Here is a 21658-nt window from a genome sequence, read left to right on the forward strand (position 1 = left end):
CCATGCTTTGTGTAACAGGTATTTTAGTTACTTAGTTTAGTTAGTTTAGTTAGTTTAGTTTAGTTAGTTTAGTCTTTTGTTTAAAGTATCTGACAGGAGGGACATATTAGTAGCCTAGTACCATGTCAACCATCTGTCAAGGTCAGGAATTTAAGATGTTGCTGGATTAGCAGTGTTCTTAATGTGACTTGGTCTATCAGTAAGCCACAAATGTCACAGCTTCTGTGACTATTTTTCTGTATAAATCCACTAAATAGATCACACTCCTGGTAAAACAGTGTCAGAAGTGGTGTATGGCCCTGTTATGTAACCAATAGTTCATTCTTCTTCAAGGGAGCACGCAGCTGTCTTGAACACTGGGATCTCAATAACTGAATTCCCCATGGTGCAGAGCTGAGAGCTGCTGATATTGAGTTTTGGAATATGTTTCTGCTCCAGCCTTGGTGACCACAGTACAGGAACACTGATCAGTTTATTCATTACATGTTCTCTGAAATGAAAATATTTAGGCCTTGCAGTATAAATTCTAATGGCTGAAAAGTTGAAAATTCTCCATCTCCTAGTTTCTTAGAGTAAATAAAATATTTTACAGGAATAAATGCTAATTATTACGTAAGGGAATGAAAAAATTCAAAATTAGCACCAAAAATTATGGTGGTGCTGAATATTACTTAAAAAAGGACATGTAAGGTTGGTGAGTTGTGTCCTCTTTTGCATCTCTCTCCATGTTTGTACCTTGGGTTTTTTTTCTTATTCACATTTTTCTTGTTTGTTCATTTGCAATTTTTAAAATTCATTAGAGCAAGACTTGAATGTTGATCTAACAGATTATATCAAAGACACAGGAATCAGACTATCCTTAAGTAATACCTAAATTTCACCCATCTAGAATTAAGAGGTACATTTTTTAACCTTACTCCAAAACTGGGAGCAGAGCCAGACCCATATTATTCCTTCACCTCCAAGCTCATCAGACCCCCAGTTCAGTTTCAGATTGCCTCCAGCTTGTCAGATGTCATTTTCACTCAGCTGGAAGTGCCATCAGCAAAGCTCCTGTAGCTCTGTCCTGGTCCCTGCCACCTTGTTGTTCTTCCTCCCTTCTTCATCCAGCTATGGTGCTTGCCTGTTCCTTAATGTTACTTCTTTGGCTGTTTTGATTTTCATCTTAGTCTGGTGCTTGTAAAGTCTCTTACGTCACTCCTTCAGAATATATGAATTTTTTGCAGAATTTCCAACAATTTTTCCACTGAAACCCTTCTTTGAATCCTGCCTATTCTCCTATTGTGACATATCCCTTGTATTTCTGAACTTTAAAGTACTATTTTTTTTACATTGAATAAAATCCATTATTCCCTTAAGTGTGGTCCCACAGACTTTATTTTTTGAAGATGCTGTGTTACAGTTTATGAAAACAATTCAGTAAGTTTTGTTCACTATCTATTGCTCATGGCTTGAGATGAATATAAACAGATTATTTAAAAGTCCTATACCCTCACTTTGATCCCCTTTTCTGGATTGCCTCTAGTGAATTTAATTTAACGTGGCTAATGCTGAAATCTCTTTAAATGTTTGCAATTGCACATTCTGATTATATTCTCATTTTCTTTATTATTCGTGCCTGCTGGTCACCTCTACTTTTCCCTGTCTTAGAAATGTTTATCCAAATCTTGTGTCTGTTTTCTCAGTAAGGCAAGAGATCTGGTTTGCTTTTCTTCTCCCAAGATATTCCAGGCTTCGGTGTAGGCCATTTAACAATGATACATGCCCTCTTTTTGATTTCTTCTTGTATCCTATTTCTTTCTCTTCCCTTCTGTCTGACTGCAATTAAGCAGTGCATTAAAAGTAAAGAGAACTTTCACAGCTCTTAGTTTCTTGGGCTAGTATTCTAATGTCTCCTAGAAGTTAGTTTAATTTAAATTCTTGGCATGTGTGACTCTGGTGTATGCTATGCTTTGTGGATATGGTGCTTACTCCTTTTTTCATATATGGTAAACGTGAAGGATCAATAAATGCCAAATGAGAGCACAAATCTTCAGAGAATTAGCATCTGTCATCACATTTATGCTGAGGACAGTGTCTAGTTTCCAGAGGCTTATATATTAGTCAGATCTTTGGATAAATTTTAATGATGATTGGAGGTGGCATGTTCATGAAGTATCTCTGAACTTTTTGTCAAATTAGCCCAAAGGACAGAAGTTTTAGAACTGTTTGAAGACCTTATGAGAAAACTTGCATGCTCAGTCTTGGCCTGTTTTTATCATTTCTTTTGAAACATGATGGCAGTTGCCCAGAATAAAAGATTAGTCTAAAAAATAAAAGTTGAACAGAGCTTTAAAGTAACAGAAATAGACAGGGTTGGGGGTTTTAAGATGTTTGCCGTTGAGAAACGGTGGAAGCTTTGGTTATAGCTCTTCCTACCTACTCTTACACTGTAAAAAAAGTATCTTAAAGAGTAAGTGAATGTTCAGTGGCAGGTTCTCTGTCTAGAAATATGTTGCCCTGACTGCTAGTTTCCCATTTGCTGGAGAGGTGCTAATTATTGCTTCATGTATGTCATGATGACTTACTCATCAGGCTATCTTTAGTCTTTCATGCTTCTGCTAGTATATTATAAAAGAGAACCAGAAGGTTGAACTAAAAAATAAATAAAATCAAGTAATTAAATGGGTAACTTAGATTAGCAAAAGCCTACAGAAAGCATGTTCTCTGAAAAAATTTCTTGTCTTTTGAATAGCTGTCGACTGCTTGCCTTTTAAATTTTTCCTTTTTTAGCAGTTGTGGGTTATTCAAGAGGGTTTCTAAAGATTCAAATTAAAATAAAATACCTTCTGAGTGAATGATATGAGAGAAAGTAATGCCTTGTGAAAAACTCTTCCATTTGTAAACTGAAGAATCATAGAATCATTAAGATTGGTAAAGACCTCTAAGATCATCAAGTCCAACCACTAACCTGGCACCACCATGTTCACCATTAAAGCACATTCCCAAGTGCCATATTCACATTCCTTTTGAACTCTTCCAGGGATGGTGATTCTACCACTTCCCTGGGCAGCCTGTTCCAATGCCTGACTACTCTTTCAGTGAAGAAATTTTTCCTAATATCCAATCTAAACCTCCCCTGGCGCAGCTTGAGGACTTCTCCCCTTGTCTTGTCTCCTGTTAGCTGTGAGAGCTACCAATCTTCCTACATGTAGTGCAGCTGTAGTCTTCAGCTTTTTAGCATGTTACCTCATTATATTATCCCATTAGAGTAGAACAAACATGAAATTGTCTTGGCTAAGTGGTCCATCTTTGGCAAGAATGTAACAACAGGCAAGTTTTGTCTTCACCTGTTGGAGGATTGCAGCTTTAATAAGGAGAGATCTCATCCACTTAGGTTCTCTCTTAATATTCTCAGAGAGCCATCAGTAATGTGTATAAATTATACATATTTGCATTAGAATTTAAACTGTTTATACATCAATTAAAGAAGCTGGCATTTTCCTATCAGTGTGAGGTTTCTTTAACATCTCAGTGCTAAGAAATATCAACAGGACTTGGTGTTAGCATTTTATCCAGTAGTTGCAATTAGCACACACTGTGGATGCGTAGTCCCTAATTATGACTTCCCATTTCAGATTTTCCAGTTCATGTTGTATAGTCTTAAGCTACGGGCAGTTTTTTATTTCATAGCAAGTTTCTATGTTTTTTCTGACAAACTTTTCGAGTAACTTTGTGTTGCTTCTGAGCAATAGGTTTAAAACACTTAAACTCTTAATGAAAAATAATTTTGTGATAGGGGCTTTTTTTATAATTTTGTAAGTGCTTTTGAGAAGAAAACCAAGCACACCTTAGTATCCATACCGTATTCCTTGTCTGAGGAACATAATCTCTATTTCACACTGAAGGGTCCAATAACTGCTTCTTTTCAAGTGGCACTAACCAGAAGTACCATCTTCTTTCATCTTTCTTTGTTTCTGGTTTGATTTTGACTGGGCTATCTCTCTATGTCTCTTTTCAGTGCTTCTGTTTAATCCTCTTACTGTATTGAATACAGCTCTTAAGGCCTTCTTGATTTGTCAACAATTTCAGCACATTCTGTAATGAAAGGGCTAAATAACATCATCTGGATGGTACCTTTCTTTGCCATGCTATGATGTGATTTTATAGAGTCGTGTTTGACAGTTTGGGATAGGCACTGCCCCTTGTGCCGTTTGTAGTTATGATGCCTGACTAGGCTGTCATCTGTTTCTGAAATAACTCTACCCCAAGGAAGCAGAGAGACAGAGAGCATAAATGGAAAACACTACAAAAAATGGTTGTTTTCCTATTATCTCCTGGCCACCTGTGGTGATGCAAATGCTTTCTAAGGAAATTAAGATGCTGCTTTCTTTCTGCTGAGTAGTAGCAGATGGTGGAACTTTGCAAGTCGGAAGAAAGAGAAATTAGTGACGTGAAGGCTTGACTTAATTTGAACTTATTTGCACTGCTTGTATCAGTCTGAAAATTAGTGGGTAAACAGATTGCAGATAGACTCCTTTCTCAGAAGGCAGAGAGCCAAAATACCAGTGATCATTTCTTTACCAAAGAACTTTCCCAAGTACTGACACCAGCTAGGAGAACTTCAATTCTAAACTGCAGCACAGAGCTGGCAACAATGCATGCAGCATTTCTTCAAGCCTACTTTCAATGCTTGGGCATATAATGTATAAGACTGAATGTAGTCCCATTTTAGGAAATCTGTCAGAGCAGTACCTTGGAGTCAATAGTGAATAAGACTTTAAAAGTGAACAAGTGAAAACTGTGGACTACAGCAGAGAAAACAGATTATTAATCTTTGTTTGTAGTGTAGGTTACCATGGCAGTTCATTTTGACTAAACCAAAGCCCCCATGCCTTCTCTTCCATTGCCCAGTCACACTTTGTGACACTTTGTCTTTTGTGGTGAGCAACTCTGAATATTCTTGAGTGTAGTAAAATAGAAACAGTTGGTTGATCATTGGGCTGAAGTATTGCTTTTATGCTGCTTTCCTGCTCCCATTTTTCTTTTTTTTCAATTTTAATTACATATTTATTTAGAGTTGTTAGCTCTGGCCCTGCAGCTTTCTACTCTTTTTACTCCTTTTCTTTTTTTCTTTCTCTTTCTCTTTCTTCTTTCTGCCTACTTGTGGTGATGCTACTGTATACACTTTCAACTGAAATGCTTTATGTGTGGGATGTTGCTAAGTTTTCAGGTTTCTTTTTGCAATGAACATTTCTTACCTGCTTGTTCTGAAGAACTGCTTCAGGAGCCATATACTGACTGTTAAGTTTATACCACCTGTTTAAATTTTTTAGTATCATTGTGCATATGGTGAAGGTGGTGGTCAGCCTGTCACCTCAAGAGATCTTTATATTCTATGACTTTCTCTAGGTTAGTTCTCTTTCTTCAGAATTTCATTCATAAAAAGATGTTTTTTCTTGCTTGGAATTGTGAATAAATGGAGGGTTTAATTTGCATATACTGCATATCTCTCTTTCAAATAGAGTTTTATAGTAGTAAAAATCACATGATCAAATTGCATAGAGGTGAAAAGAATTTTCTAAGGAAGCAGTTTGATTTGGGTAATTCAGATTTTTCAGAACCCAAACTTACTGAAGAACTGTGTCAGTGTAAATGAAAACAACTGAGGAAGGAGCTTCTTGTCTTGGCTTACATTTTCTTGTGAGTCAATGAGAGGACAAACCATCAGGTCATGTCAGTAATAGCTGATAACCTCGTGGTCTTGGCATGCAGCCTTCCAAGTGGGTGTTCTAGTTGGATGTGTAGAGAGGCTAGGTCTTGATCTCTTTTCTTGAAGGGTAGCCACTGTTCCCTCTTCCAAGGAAAGTTTACTGTAAGCTCACCAGTTGAACCTGTTCAGCTACATTAAGTGTAGAAGTTGCTGGGGAATAGGAAAACCAAGACAACAACTCTGGAACAGAATAAGAATAGATGTGGAAATCTGAAATTTACTTTCCTGATTTCCTTTTCCCGTGAGTGTTCTAACTGCAGGGCTAGTGGCTCTCTTTACCTCTACTGGAATATTGTGTTGAATCCTGAGCAAAGTTTGATGGGATCAAACATATTTTTTCTCTCTGGTTGAGAAGGTTGAAGTCATTCCATGGGAAATAAATGTTTCATGATCTTTGACACTTGAAGTGTTTTTAAATTCATTGTTGAGGCACACTGGTTCCCTGAAAAGAAAAAAAATCCCTTGACTCAAGTAAAATGCTTATGTAACAAATTTAGTTCATGAGGATAAAGTGCTGCTTCAGCAGCACATTACAGTATTATGAAGGACTTGCTCTTTTCAACCTTGGAGAGCATCTGTGCTCACTAGTACAGCCAAAGGTAGCACAAGTTGAGGGCCATGTTTAATTACTGCTCTGGTTCTGTCAGTGGCAAGACAGAGCTTTGTTACTGAACCTGTCCTCAAAAAGTAAACCACTTTCCCCATTCTTAAATGTATTGATTTCTTTATTTTAAAAGCTGCTTAAAATAAAGCAGTCTCCTGCTGCTAAGAGCATTTTGAGGTAGTCTGGCTCTAGTTTCTCAAACTAAAACCTTGGTTCTCCAATTAACTCTTTGTCTGCAGTGGAGAGCATGCAGTTGGCTTTCTTTCATTTTAGAGGCTGTATACTTAAGTATACTAGAATGAATAAACCTCCTGAATGGAAAAAAATTAATTCCTTCCATGCACTTGAAACAGACTAAATGCCAAGAAATTATATACAAATGTGGACAAGCTCTTTGGAGCTCTTAGCCTGGAAAACACCTCTGAGATGGAGTCTGGGCCCTTCTCATCCCAAGTAGCAAAAAATGTAATTGCTCTATGCGTTTATCTTGTTCCATCTTAAGTACAGTTACACTTTTTCCTCTCCCTGTTCTTGTTCCATCTTAAATTCAGTTACACTTTTTCTTCTCCACATTCTTCAACCTCTTCCTACTGAAAAAATGTCATCCAGACTGATTTGATGAGTAGGAACCTTCTTGTAACGACTGCTCTGTGTTTACTCCTGCCCCATTTATACTTGCCTGTGAACACACCAACACTTCTGTTCTCCCTTTTCAGGATAACTTCGAATGTTTATGGTTCTAGAGAAAAATTTTTCAAGTGTACTATTTTAAAAAGAAAATCTCTGCCAAATAGAGCCCTATTGCATCACAGCTCAACACAGGAACCACCAGGAAAGTTAGTACAAATGCACTGTCAAGTAAGAAAATTTAGAGGTACTGCTAATGTACTTTCTCCCTCTACCGCTGTAGAGCATTGTGCTGCTGTACTGCCTCACCTTTCCCATCTGACTGTGCTTTGGTTTTTTTCCTTGAGAATTGTCAAAATACTTCTGGTCAGATTTTTTTCCCCTTGATTCTCACACTGCTAATTCATGCTTTTGCAGCCATTGGGGGCAAAAGTGTATACACCTATTGCTATTTGAACTCCACCTCCTATACCTCTTTTAAACCTTTCTTACAATGGATATTTTTGTTCTTTGAACTGGAAGCAGATAAACAGCTGATTAAAAACAGAAATGACATTGAGCAGAAGGTTGTATCACCTATATATCTCCAGGAGCAACGCAGCATACATTCAAGGTTGCATGTTATATTCCTACAGTGAGGAATACACTACTCTGTAACTCATTCTGTGGCCCAGGGAACAAAACTGTTCTTTCTATGAAAAATGTATGACCCCTCTTCAAAAATCTCTAGGCCCACCAGAATCACTTCAGATGTTTGCTGCAGGTCTAGCTCATGGCCATAGTTTTGGGTTCACTAGCTCCATGTTATTTTCTAGAGTAGTTTCCAACATCCATTTGCATCTTTAAAGATAAGCCAGAAAGAATCTACAGCTCAAGCAGTGAAGGAATATATTTAATATTTAATTTATTATGTACTTGAAGTGTAATGCTGTGGTACCAGAGAAGGAAAAGTTGTAACAAAAAGCCATTCTCTGTGCATACTGAGAGCTGTCTGGGAAGAGAGTGAGTTAAACTACAGACCTGACTCTCTGCTAGCATCTATAAGTGGTAAAGTGTATATTGATTAGGTACCATCAGATCCTGCAGGCAGTTTGCCTCGCCCATGTGCAGATGCTCTGCACTTTTGAGAACCAGTAGAAAGTGCTGTGTAAGGATGTGTGGAAATGAGAACTCTTCTTGACATCATGTTTAGTGCGCTGGACTCAGACAGCTTGAAGATTCCAGTGTCTGCCCAGAAATTAATCTGAATAAATAAGACTGGGATCATTCATTACAAGGATATATATGTAATTTTTTCCCTCAAAAGAGAAGCTTTAAAAACTAAATAGTGGAGTTTGAGCAAGATGAAGTGGAAATTCCAGATGTATCCACAACTTGATCATGGTAAGTGTATTCACTGACTGTATGTACAATGATATTTAGTAAAAATTGCATCTGAAATGAAAAGATTAAAGGAAAACAGTTGAATGTGGAAATCTAGGTTCATGGATGATTACTTTGCAATTATTAATACTAAAAACAAATCTGGATTTTTTCATTTGGATTATTTTGTTTCTTTTGCTTCAACAGGACTTCAGCAACACAGAATTGGCTGCATATATCTTTCTTCAAACTGTTCTAATAATCATGCACATTTATGGCATTATCAGATTTGAAAAAGGAGAAATGAGATGACTTAGTATATTAACTGACAAGGAGCTAAAGACAAAACATAAAGAGGATTAGGTTTTGGACCGTAGTTTCAATGTGTAGGAATTAGGACATTAAAATGATTTGTATTTTTGAAGGGCATGAAAGTAGACAGGGTTAATCTTTTCCCTTTTAAAGTGTAATTTATGGACTATCAACTTGCCTCCAGAGCTTCAGACTACCTTTCTGTCATGAGGGTTTTTCATATTTTAAATTACATTTACAAGCTTGCAAGTAATCTGAAAAAAGTTGTTGTTAAATACCTTGTTTATGTGTTGAAAATGGATATGTTTTCATTGTAGTGCAAGTCGAAGGCATTTTTGGAAAGTCTACATTTACATCTGTAAATTTCCATTACATGAGGAGTCTATTCCATTGTCCTTCTCTGCACTGAACAGTGAATAAAAAAAATCCCCCCCAAATGCAACACAAACAAATAATCCTGTCTTTTATACTCACAAAGCTCCCATGCTGGGTAAAGAGTTGTTTATTGAGTTGTGTGATGTTTTAATTTATAACTGCTTGTATAGAATATGCTGTAAATTATATCAGCAAGAATATGGGTACTTCATATTTTCTTACCTTCATAATGCATACCATCTGTACAATAATTCTGAGATTCTTTTTTTTTTAAATGTATCTTGATTCATATGGACTAATCTTACTTCAAGAACCTGTCGCTAAATTATTGTATTGTGTCTTTCAAGAACCGCCATGGTGAAATGTCATGCCCAGGAACAGTTTAACTGTTTGTCTTCCTTGTTTATGCTATGTCAATATTATCTACAGCCAGTTGTCTTTTGTTTTACTGCCCTATAACCATACCTGTAATCCTATTGAAGTCATCTGTGCTTAGCCAGTTAACCGTGTGCAGAGCATGTTCTTCCCTGTGTTCCTTGGACTGTATAAGGTGGTAGAGTGGGCAAGAAAAAAATAGTTCTGGTTTGTCTCAATGACTTTTTCAAGTCTTACTTACCTCTGTGTTTTTGAGATTTAAATGGTGCAGAAACAAGACAAATAGCAAAATCCAGCACTTTTTCTCTGCACAGTATGTACAGGTAGGACTCTCCTCCTTTTTATTCAAAAAGTATTGGAAATTGGGCAGAAACTCAGAAATACATATCCTCTAAAAAGCTGGAAATAGACGAAGGGAGAGAACTAAGTGATTCAAAGGACTGAATTAATCAAGCCTTTTCAGATGTTCAAAGAGAGTAGCATGGTAATGGGAGAAGGAACATAGAGTTCAGGGCTATGTAAAGAACCTGATGTTATTTTTTATTAAGCTTTTTATCCTTTTTTTTTACCTCTAAAGTCAGTGTACGTGTCTGGATTTTTGCCATGTTTTTCCTGCTGGGAAGGTCTAATGAGCTTCCTTTGACCCTGACCAAGGCACCCTCTGTAAAACAAAGCTTTTTACTTTATAACCAGTATTTGTTTGTTCCACATAAGTTGCTCTCAATAGAATATTATCACTCTTAAAACAATTTCTTTCTAGGCAGGTAGAAACTTAGTCACATAGAACAGTGATTATCCCAAAAACAAGCATCATTCTTCTCCCTGCATATCTTATCAAAGTTTATTATCTGTCAAATTAAAAAAAAAAAAGTTTTAATCTAAAAATTAAATATGTACTGGTTTTTACTCAGGCCATAGCATGAATGAAGTCTAATGAGCATCATCTTTATAAGAAGGTATTACTGTGATATGATTGTATTTTCGTCCTGTGACTCGATTTTTTTTCTAGTTTTGTACTACAACATTTGCATCTTTCCACATCATTTACTAGGTTACTCGTGCAATTGCTGTAAATGATCTCTATAGAATTTAGAGTCTTCTAAACATTTAATCACAAGCTGTGCGTGTTGATGCAGACTAGGAGTCACAAGAATAACTACCTGAATTGTGGTCATCTGAAATCTTGCTGTTAGCTTAAAGCATAAGTTTGCCCTAGTTTTCATCAGAAAGTCTTCGTGTCCTACTTTTAATCATAGACTCAAACTCAAAGCTATTGAGCAATAAGGATGTAATCTGATTTGAGCCCAGAGGACTGAGAACACCTTTAGCTGTTGGTTTGTTTGTTTGTTTTCCTTTTACTGCAAAAGAAAACCCACCTTCTTATCTGCTTTTCTAAAAATATTAAAATGGAAATGATAAATGTAGGACTGCAAAGACTGCATATATCAGTTTAATTTATGCTGAAATAATTCTGTTCATTTTCCTTGCTTGTATGTTTGGTGTAAAAAGTTTATGTATGGTGTGGACTGAAATATTTCCCTCCAACCCATAAAACCGGCCATATGTGATGAAGTGCAGTCATGATGGACAGAATGTGTTACCTAAGGAAAGAAGTGTCAGAGTTCCTTGCTCAAAAAAGTGCTGAACTGCATCCTAGCATGTTGTTGTGTTGTAGAAAATTAAAAGCTTAATTTTCTGTTGTTAATGAACATAACTATTTTAATATAGATTTCTCTTAAGTCTTTATCAGACTGAAGAGCATAAAACCAAGTCTGTCTTGATATAGGGGATGTTATTTGTACTGAAAACAAAAGCTTAGGTATTTTGACCTTGTCTTTCTATATGAACTTTTCAACCTTTTTTTTTTTTTTAAATCACAGCAAGACCAGCTTTATACTTGGGCTGCAGTTAGCCAACCCACACATTCAACAGATTACATTGAAGGAAGCTTTCCAAGGAGAATTCCATCTGCATGGCCCCCACCCAAACCTCCAGATGAAGAACAAAGACTCAAAATTTCAGAAGAAGGTACAGTTCTTGGACACAGAGAAGATAAATATATAGCTTAGGGGAAGCTGCTGTGTTTTAGAACCTGAGATATAAACTTGGTATCTTAGCTACTAACAAACACCTAGTTTTGAGAATCTTGGATTAGCATCAGAAATAACGTTAGCTAGTATGAATCTAATAAAAAATATTCACCAAAAATGCATTCTTTTTGTTAGCAACCAAGATGTGTACTGTGAGGAATGGATTTTGCCAGGTGCTGTGATCTTTATTCTTTTTCAGTTTACATACCTTCAGAGCTATTAGAAATGGGTTCTTTTCTCCTCTTAAAAATATGGAAAACTTCAGAAGCCGACTGGTGGTATACTGAAAGTTATTAGAGTGGTGTAAGGTATTCCTTTGTAGATTCAGCAGTCTCATGCTGACAGGGGTAGGAAAAGTGTATCTGAAAAAATAAATTGTAAACTTTGTTTGCAAAGTCAGTTTATCTTAAAAATTGTGAGGTTATGCTGCCAGCCAAATTTCTGCAATCTTCTTCATGCTCTTTAAGATCTTCATTTAAGCTGAGCATTAAAACAAAACCAAGTAAGAAAAAAACTCCCCTGTAGCTGACAAATTTAGAAAATAATTTCAAATCTGTTTACTCTTAGTAGTGTTGATCCATAAATACCACAGGTTCTTGGAGGCTTTTCTTTCCATTAGTTAGTATTCAGCAGCTCTCAACACTTTAAGACTGCATTCATCCCCATGCCCTCCATGGAGAGCCACTGGGTATTCTCAGATTTTCCATTCCTTTCCACTCCTCCTTTTCATTGCTCAGATTTGAAGAGTTAAGTCATTATTTCAACAGATCTCTTTGTATTGTTTGTAGGCTTTGGGTGGAGTTAATTTCAGATTTGCTTCTCTTTGGGACTTCTTTGCTACTTCCCCTGGAACATGAGCAAAGTATTTCTTGCATGGACACCTTTTACCATGGCAACAATTTACTTTTACTGGTATCACTTATTCCAGTGCTCACAAGCAAAATATCTGATACCCACAAAAATGCAGCACTGCTATATTGTTCTGTTCATGCTGTGGCTTTTACTAAATTAGATCTATTGGAGATCAAGGAAACATTTCTGCACCCATCTCACTGATTCAATTCAGAGTGTGGAACACCGCAGTACTGGATTGTTGAGCTAGTCCAGTTTTTAACTGATGAGCTACTGTTTTATGCTGTATTCAGTGAAAGTGCTGCCATACATGGTGGTAGAATTCACTGTCATGTACTCTGAGAGTTGTGTTTCTCAGCTTGGAGACTTAGCTAATGGATGTGTGATCACAGTATTTATGAACATACTCTGCACTGGGAAAACGAAAGGGTGAATTTCAAATTAAATAATTTTGAGATTTTAGCCCAGCAGAGGTTGGTGCAAGGTAACAACAGTTTTGTGCTCTAAAATCTAGAAGAATGTTGATAACATAAAATATTTTACAATGTAAAGATACACTTAGAAGTGTATTTCGACCAAAAGGACAATACTTGTAAGTTTTAAATGTATTCATTTTATACACGGTTTGTTTCCATCCTATGTTGTTCTATTTATTATGCCTGCTACATGGATGTAAAGTGTACAGGAATTGTGTGTTCCTTATCTCAGCCACTGCCCTCTCAAAAAAAAAGCAAAAATACTAAGAAATAGAGTTAGAAAAAATCAAAATACACTATTTTCCACTTTAAGTTTAATGTAAGTAGTTCTTAAAATTTATTCATTGAAATTTCGGTGTGATTTTTCAGTGCAGGGCATGGAGGAAAAAGGAAAAGTTACAAGTTTTTTTGAATACAACTCAGGCAGGTGAATAATTTAACTTTCTTTAATTGTTCACATGCTTGCCATTTGGAAGAACCTGGAGGTGAGTGATGTGAAACCTGAGGATTAACACCTTCCTCAAAATTTGTAACTAAATTATTTTATGTATTTACACCTTTGCAATTTTGTAGGGGACAAATACTTTTTTAAAGGTTTAAACTATTGTGTGCAGGCTAGCTGTATTTTGTATTACATAGAATTATTGCTGTCTGGGTTACAGAGATATAGTAATACTAGAAACAATAGTTCCTTCATAAAAAACCCCATGCATTTTAGACAAAAACATGCATAGATTAACAGAGGAATGGAGCAGGATATTTTATAGAGTCTTTGCTTTTATTATATACGTTAGCATTAGAACAATAGTGGACCTCAAAGTTTAAGTAAGGCAAGACAAAACTCTCCAAGGTTTCAGGTAATCCATCCTAAATTAGCAAAGTAGTTAATCATGTGTTTAGTATAGTATGTATTTAATAGTCTTGCTGTATGCTCTGTATGATGTGAAGCATTGCTAGATGTGTGAAAAGGGGCCATTAGAGTGGTCAGGAGTTTTTGGGGTTTTGGGGCAGTGGGTGTGGTCAGGTTGATTGTTGTTGTTTGGGGATTTTTTTAGGTTGGCTATTTATTTTAAAATGGACATTTGGAAATACCCAATATGAATTTGGGTTCAAGTCATCAAATACGATAAAAACATTTTTCAGTTCTGGTTTCAGTTAAGATGGTCGACAAAATGAGCCAACATCACCAGTAAGACCAATGTGTATGGGACTAATTTTCTATTTGAATACCCCAAATCTGTTCCTGTCACTTCTTACAGCATTTCACTCTACCATTATCACATCTCAGCACATTGCCTAAATCTAAACTCACCAGGGTATCTGAAATTCAATGACTTTAATGCTTTGCTGATGACACTATTCTACTTAACATATAGGAAAATGCAAGTAAGCAGGCACTAGACCCCAGTCATCCTGTCTCCCCTGTGACTGTTTAAACACTTGTGAAGACACTCAAAGATTATGCAACTTCTGCAAAATGAAACAGTCTCAGCCCACTAAATATCACTGTGGGTTTACAACCTGAAATCTAAGTTAGTCTCTAAAAACAAAAAACCAAAACAAAACACCAAAAAAATTAATGTTTGGTTTGGTTTAAAGGAAAGATTCATTTCTCATGTAGCACTTTTTTCCTTTCCCTAACTGTTTTTTTCTAACTGTGGTGGTAGTGCTTGGGTTTTTATTTATCCTTTCGCTTAACTAAAATGGTTGGTTTGCTGGGAATAGATTGCATTTGCCAAATTTTGTCAAACTAACCTTAAAGTTAACTGCTCAAATCACCCTGACTTCAAATTATATTTAGAACCCTTTTTAGAAGGATAACATTTCTGAAGTAAAAATAAGCTAGACAATTCTGTCAAATTGTTAAATATTGACCAATACATAGGAGCAGTCTGTTCCTATTTTTTAAAGTATTTTTAGACAAGGGAAGTAGTTGTGCTAATTTACATGGTAGAAAACATTAAGTCGTGAGGGTACATGCCTAATACTAGAAAATCAACATAGAATAAGCCTGTTGTGAGCAAAGATTGAATAGTATTAACATTTCCCTCACAGAGAAATCTAAAATCTAAATCATGAGTTATTTTTTCTTAGGTGCAGCTAATCCACATCCAAGTAAAAAAGTTGTGGATTTTTAATTTTCAGGAGTTGCAACATAACTCACACTTGCAATGATTCTTCCTTCTATGTGTTGCTTCCCAACAGCTGGGATTGTCAGAAAGCTGTGAGGAGGCCAAATGTCTAGGAATTATGAATCCAGACGCTCTGGTTCACAGCCGCTTCACTCTTTCTGCAAATGGTCAAGAGATTTCTCTGTTGAATAGTAGTACCTTTAAACACATAGGAAGGATGCCACACATACATTCTCTGGGCAGGTGTAAGAAAAATACTTCTATTCTTGCCATGTGTAAATAATTAGGCTATGATCAGTAAAGAGGCATCATTAGCAGTAGCTCCTAAACTGATTAAAAATCTTTGCACTGTGTAGTTGCTGTGGAGTTGTTTGCTTGTTTGTTTTCCTTCTCATTAGTTCCTTTTGGGCAAGGAAACTGAGATGCAGTGAGGTTCTTTAAGGTCAGCAAAGTTTTAAAATAAGAAATACGATCTAATTGTGGAGTGTCTTATGTTTTGCTGCCCTTTTTTAGATCTGTATTACTACCTATGTCATTGCCAAGTTTTCAAATTTCTGTGGTAGTGGAGGAAACAAAAATGTAGTTAGCAACAGTCATCAGTTTTAAGGACAGTTAATTTAAGAGATAATTTGGAAAGCGGGACAGTTAATACTGTTTTCTTTTTAACTCTACACTCCTTTCATGAGTTTCTTAATGTGTATTTCAAAAAATCAATGAATTTTTTATATATATAGGATTTTAAAATCTGTATCTTCTTTTCAAATTCAGAGTTGAAATCTACAGTCCTAGAAACAGAGAAGCAATGCATAGATGGTGTTCAGCGGGCACAGGTAAGATTCTAACAGAAATATTTTCTCATTTTTTAAAAAGAGTGCAAAAAGAAGTACTTCTTTCAGACATTTTTGAAATAGTTTTGTGTACTGAATGTTCTGTATGAAAAAATTCCAAAGTGAGGGTGTTTTATGTGCTCCATAGAGTATCTAGGTATAAGGATTGAAGGTTCCTGCCTGCCTAAAGTGATTCTTACAAAAATGTTACTGTTCACTCAAAAGTAATTTAACCCTCTGATGGCATTACTAAGGAATAGTTATAAAAGATCTGGTTATAATAGCTAATCTACAAAGGTTCATGTAAGTAATAGTGGCAGGGATTTTTTTCTGACTCTCTCCTCAAGCTTATGGCAGTGGTAGTAAGCGAACAGGTTTAAAGGGCCATGCTGGACTTAAAAAGGAGATGGTCTAATACTGGGACACTGGAGACATTCTGGGTTGGACTTGTGCCACAGAAACATAGTCTATCATATTTTTCCAGCATGTCACCATACATGTTCTATACTTCAATAAAGATGGTACAGCTTGATGGGGACTAAGGAACTTCAAATTCTGTTTCCTCAAAAGGAAACAGACTTATCTTACTAGGGAATAAGACTATTCAGTTGTTCTGGAAGTCATTAGAAGGAAGACTAAATTCTGAAATCTTCTTTTGAAACAAGGAGTGACCAAAAGCTCTTGGAATCTCTTTTCTTCCTCCTCTGTTTCCCTCCTTGTTTCCCCTTTTGGGTTTGTTTTGTTTGGTTTGGGTTTCATTTTCTGGGGTGGTTTTTTTTGTTTGTTTGTTGGTTTTTTTGGATTTTTTGGTGGGGTATTTTTTTTGTTTCTTTTGGTTTTTTGGCGTTTTTGTTGTGAGGTTTAGGGTTTTTTTGTTTTTTGGTATTGTGGGGCTTTTTGTGTTAGTGACAAGACAATTCAAGCATCACTGCATCAAGTAGCATTTGTGAAAATGGTCGGTGATTTGCTTTTCAGGGGGAAATAAGGAATGCCTAGTTAAATACATACAATACATCATAAAAACATGATCATTAGACTCAAAAATTTAATTTGGGCTTGATCACGTATTTTGTGAGCCATGGGTGGGGAGAGTACGTGTATTAACTTTATGGCTTCTCTCTTGCCAAACAACTTTGAAAGAGTTCTTCTAGTTGGTTACCTAAATTCTGCTACTTTCATAATATGGAACATTTTAAAACTACAGCTCATTAATTAAAATAATATTACAAAATAATTCTACTTTGCAGTATTTGAAGTTTAAACTAAAATATATTTGTCCCATCATATTTTTGTATTTCAGTCACCCAGGTTTCAGTAGCAATGGTTTCTAGTATTTATTGTGGAAAAGTACTTTTTCCCCATTCTTACAGAAAATTATTGCATGTAAGGAGCATATTTAATTGGTCTCTAGTATTTTAATTCATTGCAAGAAATGACCTATTATAAATGGTTTTCTTATTGGAAATATAATTAATTGAAATAGGTTTATGAATACTTAGGTATTTTACTATTAGAAAAAAGTATTATGAGAATTACTATGAGAATGATGTTTAACCAGGAGCTCTGGAGCACTGTGTGATTGCTTGAACGAACGGCATTTGCTTCTGGTTGGCAGCTTTTCTGTATTTTTAAAACTAGTCTATTATGTTGTCCAATTACTGAATTCCATCTGCTAGTGTTTAGGAGATCCCCATCCCTCTTGCTCAGTGGTGATTTCTTATGACAGTAACATGAACTTCTTCCATTCTATACTATTACTCATCAATGACCTGCAGAACTAACAGGATTACCTCACTTGCAGAAAGTCATCTCAAGGTTTTGCTGTATTATGCCATCACCATTCTGGTTTGAAAATCAGAGTGGAAGCTTTTTAATTTGAGGAACTGTGTGTGGATAAAACTGTCATGTTGTCATGTGTTTAAATTATTTCCATGGTGTCCCAAGCAGTTGAGCATATTCTACCTATACATCAGTGTTTAACTATATAAATCTATGAAAGCATCCAGAAAGTAGAATGGCCACCATGTTTGTAGGTAAACCCTTTACTACAATCAGATCATTCTTGGTGTTATTTTTACTTTTTTGAAGTGATCAAATGCTATGACATGTTTCTATAAGAGATCTACCCTCTTTTGTTATTTGTCTACTGTTTTAATTTCTGAAATAAGCATGCATTGCCTGAAGTTAGCCTAGTAGGTGATTTTTCTCTTTTTCTTTTTATACATAAATGAAAGAGAGCTCTAGTGTAAAATTTGAAATTGATCAACTAAGTCTACTTACAGACTTCTTCCCTGTCCTTTTTCTGGGAAAAGACATTTCCCACATACTAATATAATTGAAGATTATTGGCCAGAACACAATTGTAACTTGATGTGCTGATAAATTATCTCACTTCTGATAAACAGTTAATTAAAAGATTCAGAATAATTTTAAATTAAAGGCACAAGTAATACAGCCTGGCTTCTATACTCTCTTGTCACTTGAAGGGGCTTCTTTCTATATATCCTTTCCATTTCCTTATCTTTACAATGGTAGATATAATCTGCATGTTTTGCAGCATAATTTCTGCAGGTTTTTTTAAGAGTGTTTTTTTGAGTCTAAAATACCTAATTTTTCAAAATTACAGCTAAAAAAAATGAGAACGTAGGGGTGTGCTTGTTTTTAGTACAGGAATTGTTAAGCGGTGGAAAAATAAGAAAAATTGGCAGCCATTTCAAGCCCTGGTTTTGAAATGCCAAATAGCAACGATGTCTGCTTAGTCTTCCCAGTGTGAACAGAGAAAGTTTTGTTAGGCTTAACTCCTTTAGTGAAAGAAGAAGAGAAAAATTGAATGTCCTAATTTAGAAACTCCAACTTCAAACCTGATCTTTAAATTTGACAGCCATACTTTGTGCAAGAACCAGTTTCTGCTCTGTTTGTACTCCTGATCTTTTGTACTATCCTCACAATTTTCCTTACATTTTAACTCAATTTTCAAAGTTGCTTGATTTTATTTATATGGTAGGTAAAAACAGACTCTTAGCAAAAAGAAGAACAAAAAAACCCCCATCTTTTAATTGAAAAATGGGTACATGAAAACTAGGCTTTGGTTAGTAGTGGGACACCACAGAGCCAGAAACCTAAAGTTGTTTGAAAGGCACCTAAAGCACTGTCTTATACACCTTATTATAAAATTATTTTAAATTTCTATTTTTGATCATTTGTGATGAGAGTCTCTTCTGTATACCACACAATTTTAAAAACAAAGCCCTTATTACATTTGTTTAATTGTCAACATCCAGATAAAATGAATATTTCATGCCACTTCATGCCTGGTCCCTGTAATCCCATCTTGGGAGACAAGTTTTTGCCAGACTGTTGCAGTCTCTACCAGTTTGGTTATAAGATAGTTTACACTGACTTTTTAGACTATATTTACATCAGAAAATCTTGTCATCAAAAAATTCTTATGCTCATGATGCTTCCATCTTAGTTGGGTTTGGTTCACCACATTTTACCCAACAAATAAATCCTCAACCAAAATTATATGCCTTTTTGGAATTCCAAGTACTTCCACTGGGACTAAAAGCCAGACAAAATTTTGGCAGTTCTGAGGTGCTGAAGACTGGTTTCTACTGCATAATCTATTGGTGCACTTTCCAGCAATATCATAGGGAAACAATGCTAATCTTAAAAAACTTAAATTACAAGGCAGGTTTTGCCATCTTGAAGATACTTTCTGCTTCAAAAAAACAGACTCGTGGAGTGTATTTTTAGAATATTCCTAAGCGGCCCACTTTACTAACTCCTCTCTCAGCGTCTCAGTAGGAACCTTTCTTCTTATGCTAGATTTAACTATGAATTATTATAATTCCTTTGGGTAATAGCTTAGTGATATTGGAAATGTTCCAATTTTGACACTTAGTAATACAAGAAAAAAGGTTCTGAAATCCTTTAAGATAAATACATAATCAGTCTATTTAGAAAGTATAAAACATTGATGGGACTGGAATTTACTTTTCATTATTATAAAATGTCACTGCTAGAATTTGTCTCAGAAACATGCATGCTGCCCAAAACACTCTCTTAAAAGAAATTTCAGAGATTATTCTTTACAGGTGAAGGTAAGATAAAAAAGGTAGATGAAAGATTAGTCTGAAATGGTGAAATACAAAAAAGACTTTTTAAGAAAGATTTTATAAACCTGCTTTAGACCGTTATGACACTTTTAGTCTGCTATAAAACCTGTTTTATATTGGTATTACATGGATTTCATCAGCACATAGACCAACTGTAGACAAGACTAGTGAACCACTGGCTTCAACAAGAACTTGAGGAAAATTGGGAACTCTTCCTCTATTGGCTTGCAAACTGTTCTGTGGCTGTGGCTCTTTTAACACTGCTTGATTTTTGCATGCTCTTTCTTGAGATATTTATTAAGAAAAAACCTGGGAAGAAGTGTCACTCTCCTTCTGTCCCTTTGCTATTTGATGGGTTACTTTTCGTAAGGGGGAAGAGAAGGCTTGTGGAAGCAATGAACATTTACTCTAAAACAATTCTTTTCCTACAGAGATATGACTGCCAAAGTCTTAGATTTGAGCAGGGAAAAATAAGTTACATACTTGGGTTAAAAAAAAAAAAGCCAACCAACAAAAATATATGACATATCCAAAGGGATCTACTATATACAGTTTTCTCATTGAGAAAATAAAGAATTATGAAAGAAGCAAATATTTTTGTAAGTTTCCATGTGAATCAAATGATACTGAATAGAGTTTTATATCTTCTTTTAAGAACTGTATCAGTGTAAACTTTCTGCAAAATCATGCCAGCATACCCAAATTTCAGAATATAAAAAGTTAAAAAAAATCAGATGTATGTATCTGGGGGTGTCTTATCTTGCAAAATATACACCCAGATTTGTAATATGTGATGTGGAGGAACTTATATTCTAATTCTAGGTCCAATGTTAGAATTGGGATATCTTAGCTTTAAGCAGATGAATATCAGGAAGCATATGTAGACAAATAGTGTTTTCTTGTTAGCATTCAGAGTGAATGATGCTTTGTCAGAAATGTACAGAAAGGAAACAAAGTTTGTATGAAAAGAGGTAATACAAACCTGAGAAGACTTTAGTGCCAGGGCCATAGGAACTGCTGAATTGTAGAGCATTTTGCTCCGGCAGTAAAGGGAATCTAACTTTGTGGAACTTCACCCCAGGACAAGTTAAGTGCAAATCAAGTCGTTCATGTTCATGAAACATAGTTTTTATGGAGAAATTTCAAGTTCTGTTGATGGATATCTTAGATTCTTAATATTAGAATTTACTTTTCAGTTCAAAAGTGCTGCCATTTTCAGGTTTATTTTTTTGTTTATTTGTTTTCAGAAAGCCTAACAAGCACAATTAGATTTTTTTATTTCCTAAAACCATAGCAGTTTTATTTCCTAAAACCATAGTCTAAATTAACGAGACTTTTTGAAATACGAAGTGAGATTCTCTGAGTTGAGACCTTAATATAGCTCAGAGACTGTCCGTTCCAGTCTGTGCTGCTTCCTGCACGGCTAGTAGCCAAACTTTGTAATTAAATACTTTCATCTGATCATGCTGGGGTTTCTTAGGCCGTGAAGGAAGGATGAGAACGCAAATAGGAATATTAGAAACGAGGGAAGAAGTATTTCTTTAGAGTCTGAACATCCTAAAGCAGTCTGCCCAGGCAGCCACTAGATGGCACTTAAGCATTTTTGAATGGACAGCAAAGCACTTGTAAATCAGTCCCGGGCGGTCCTGCAGACACCCTACGGAGGCTTTTTTTTTTTTTTTCCCCCCAGTCAAAGGGGTGGCTTTCTCCTAATTGATAAATTAGCCTTTAAAATGTGCATACACTTGCGCTGTTT

General features: G+C 35.7%; 1 protein-coding gene across 5 annotated transcripts in view; it reads left to right on the forward strand.

Annotated features, from left to right (window-relative positions):
• FMN2 (formin 2) overlaps window positions 1-21658 on the forward strand; it is a 166759-nt gene that overhangs the window by 33665 nt on the left and 111436 nt on the right. For 3 of the 5 annotated variants that reach the window (XM_010398951.4, XM_039569096.1, XM_010398968.4), the window contains exons 4-6: window positions 11288-11435; window positions 13302-13310; window positions 15726-15787. In XM_010398951.4, coding sequence (XP_010397253.3) covers window positions 11288-11435; window positions 13302-13310; window positions 15726-15787 — 219 coding nt within the window. The remainder of the gene's footprint in view (window positions 1-11287; window positions 11436-13301; window positions 13311-15725; window positions 15788-21658) is intronic. The other 2 variants (XM_010398960.4, XM_010398976.4) reach the window with 1 other exon arrangement.

The sequence above is a fragment of the Corvus cornix genome, chromosome 3 (genome assembly GCF_000738735.6).
Source record: "Corvus cornix cornix isolate S_Up_H32 chromosome 3, ASM73873v5, whole genome shotgun sequence".
Classification (NCBI taxonomy): Eukaryota; Metazoa; Chordata; class Aves; order Passeriformes; family Corvidae; genus Corvus; species Corvus cornix.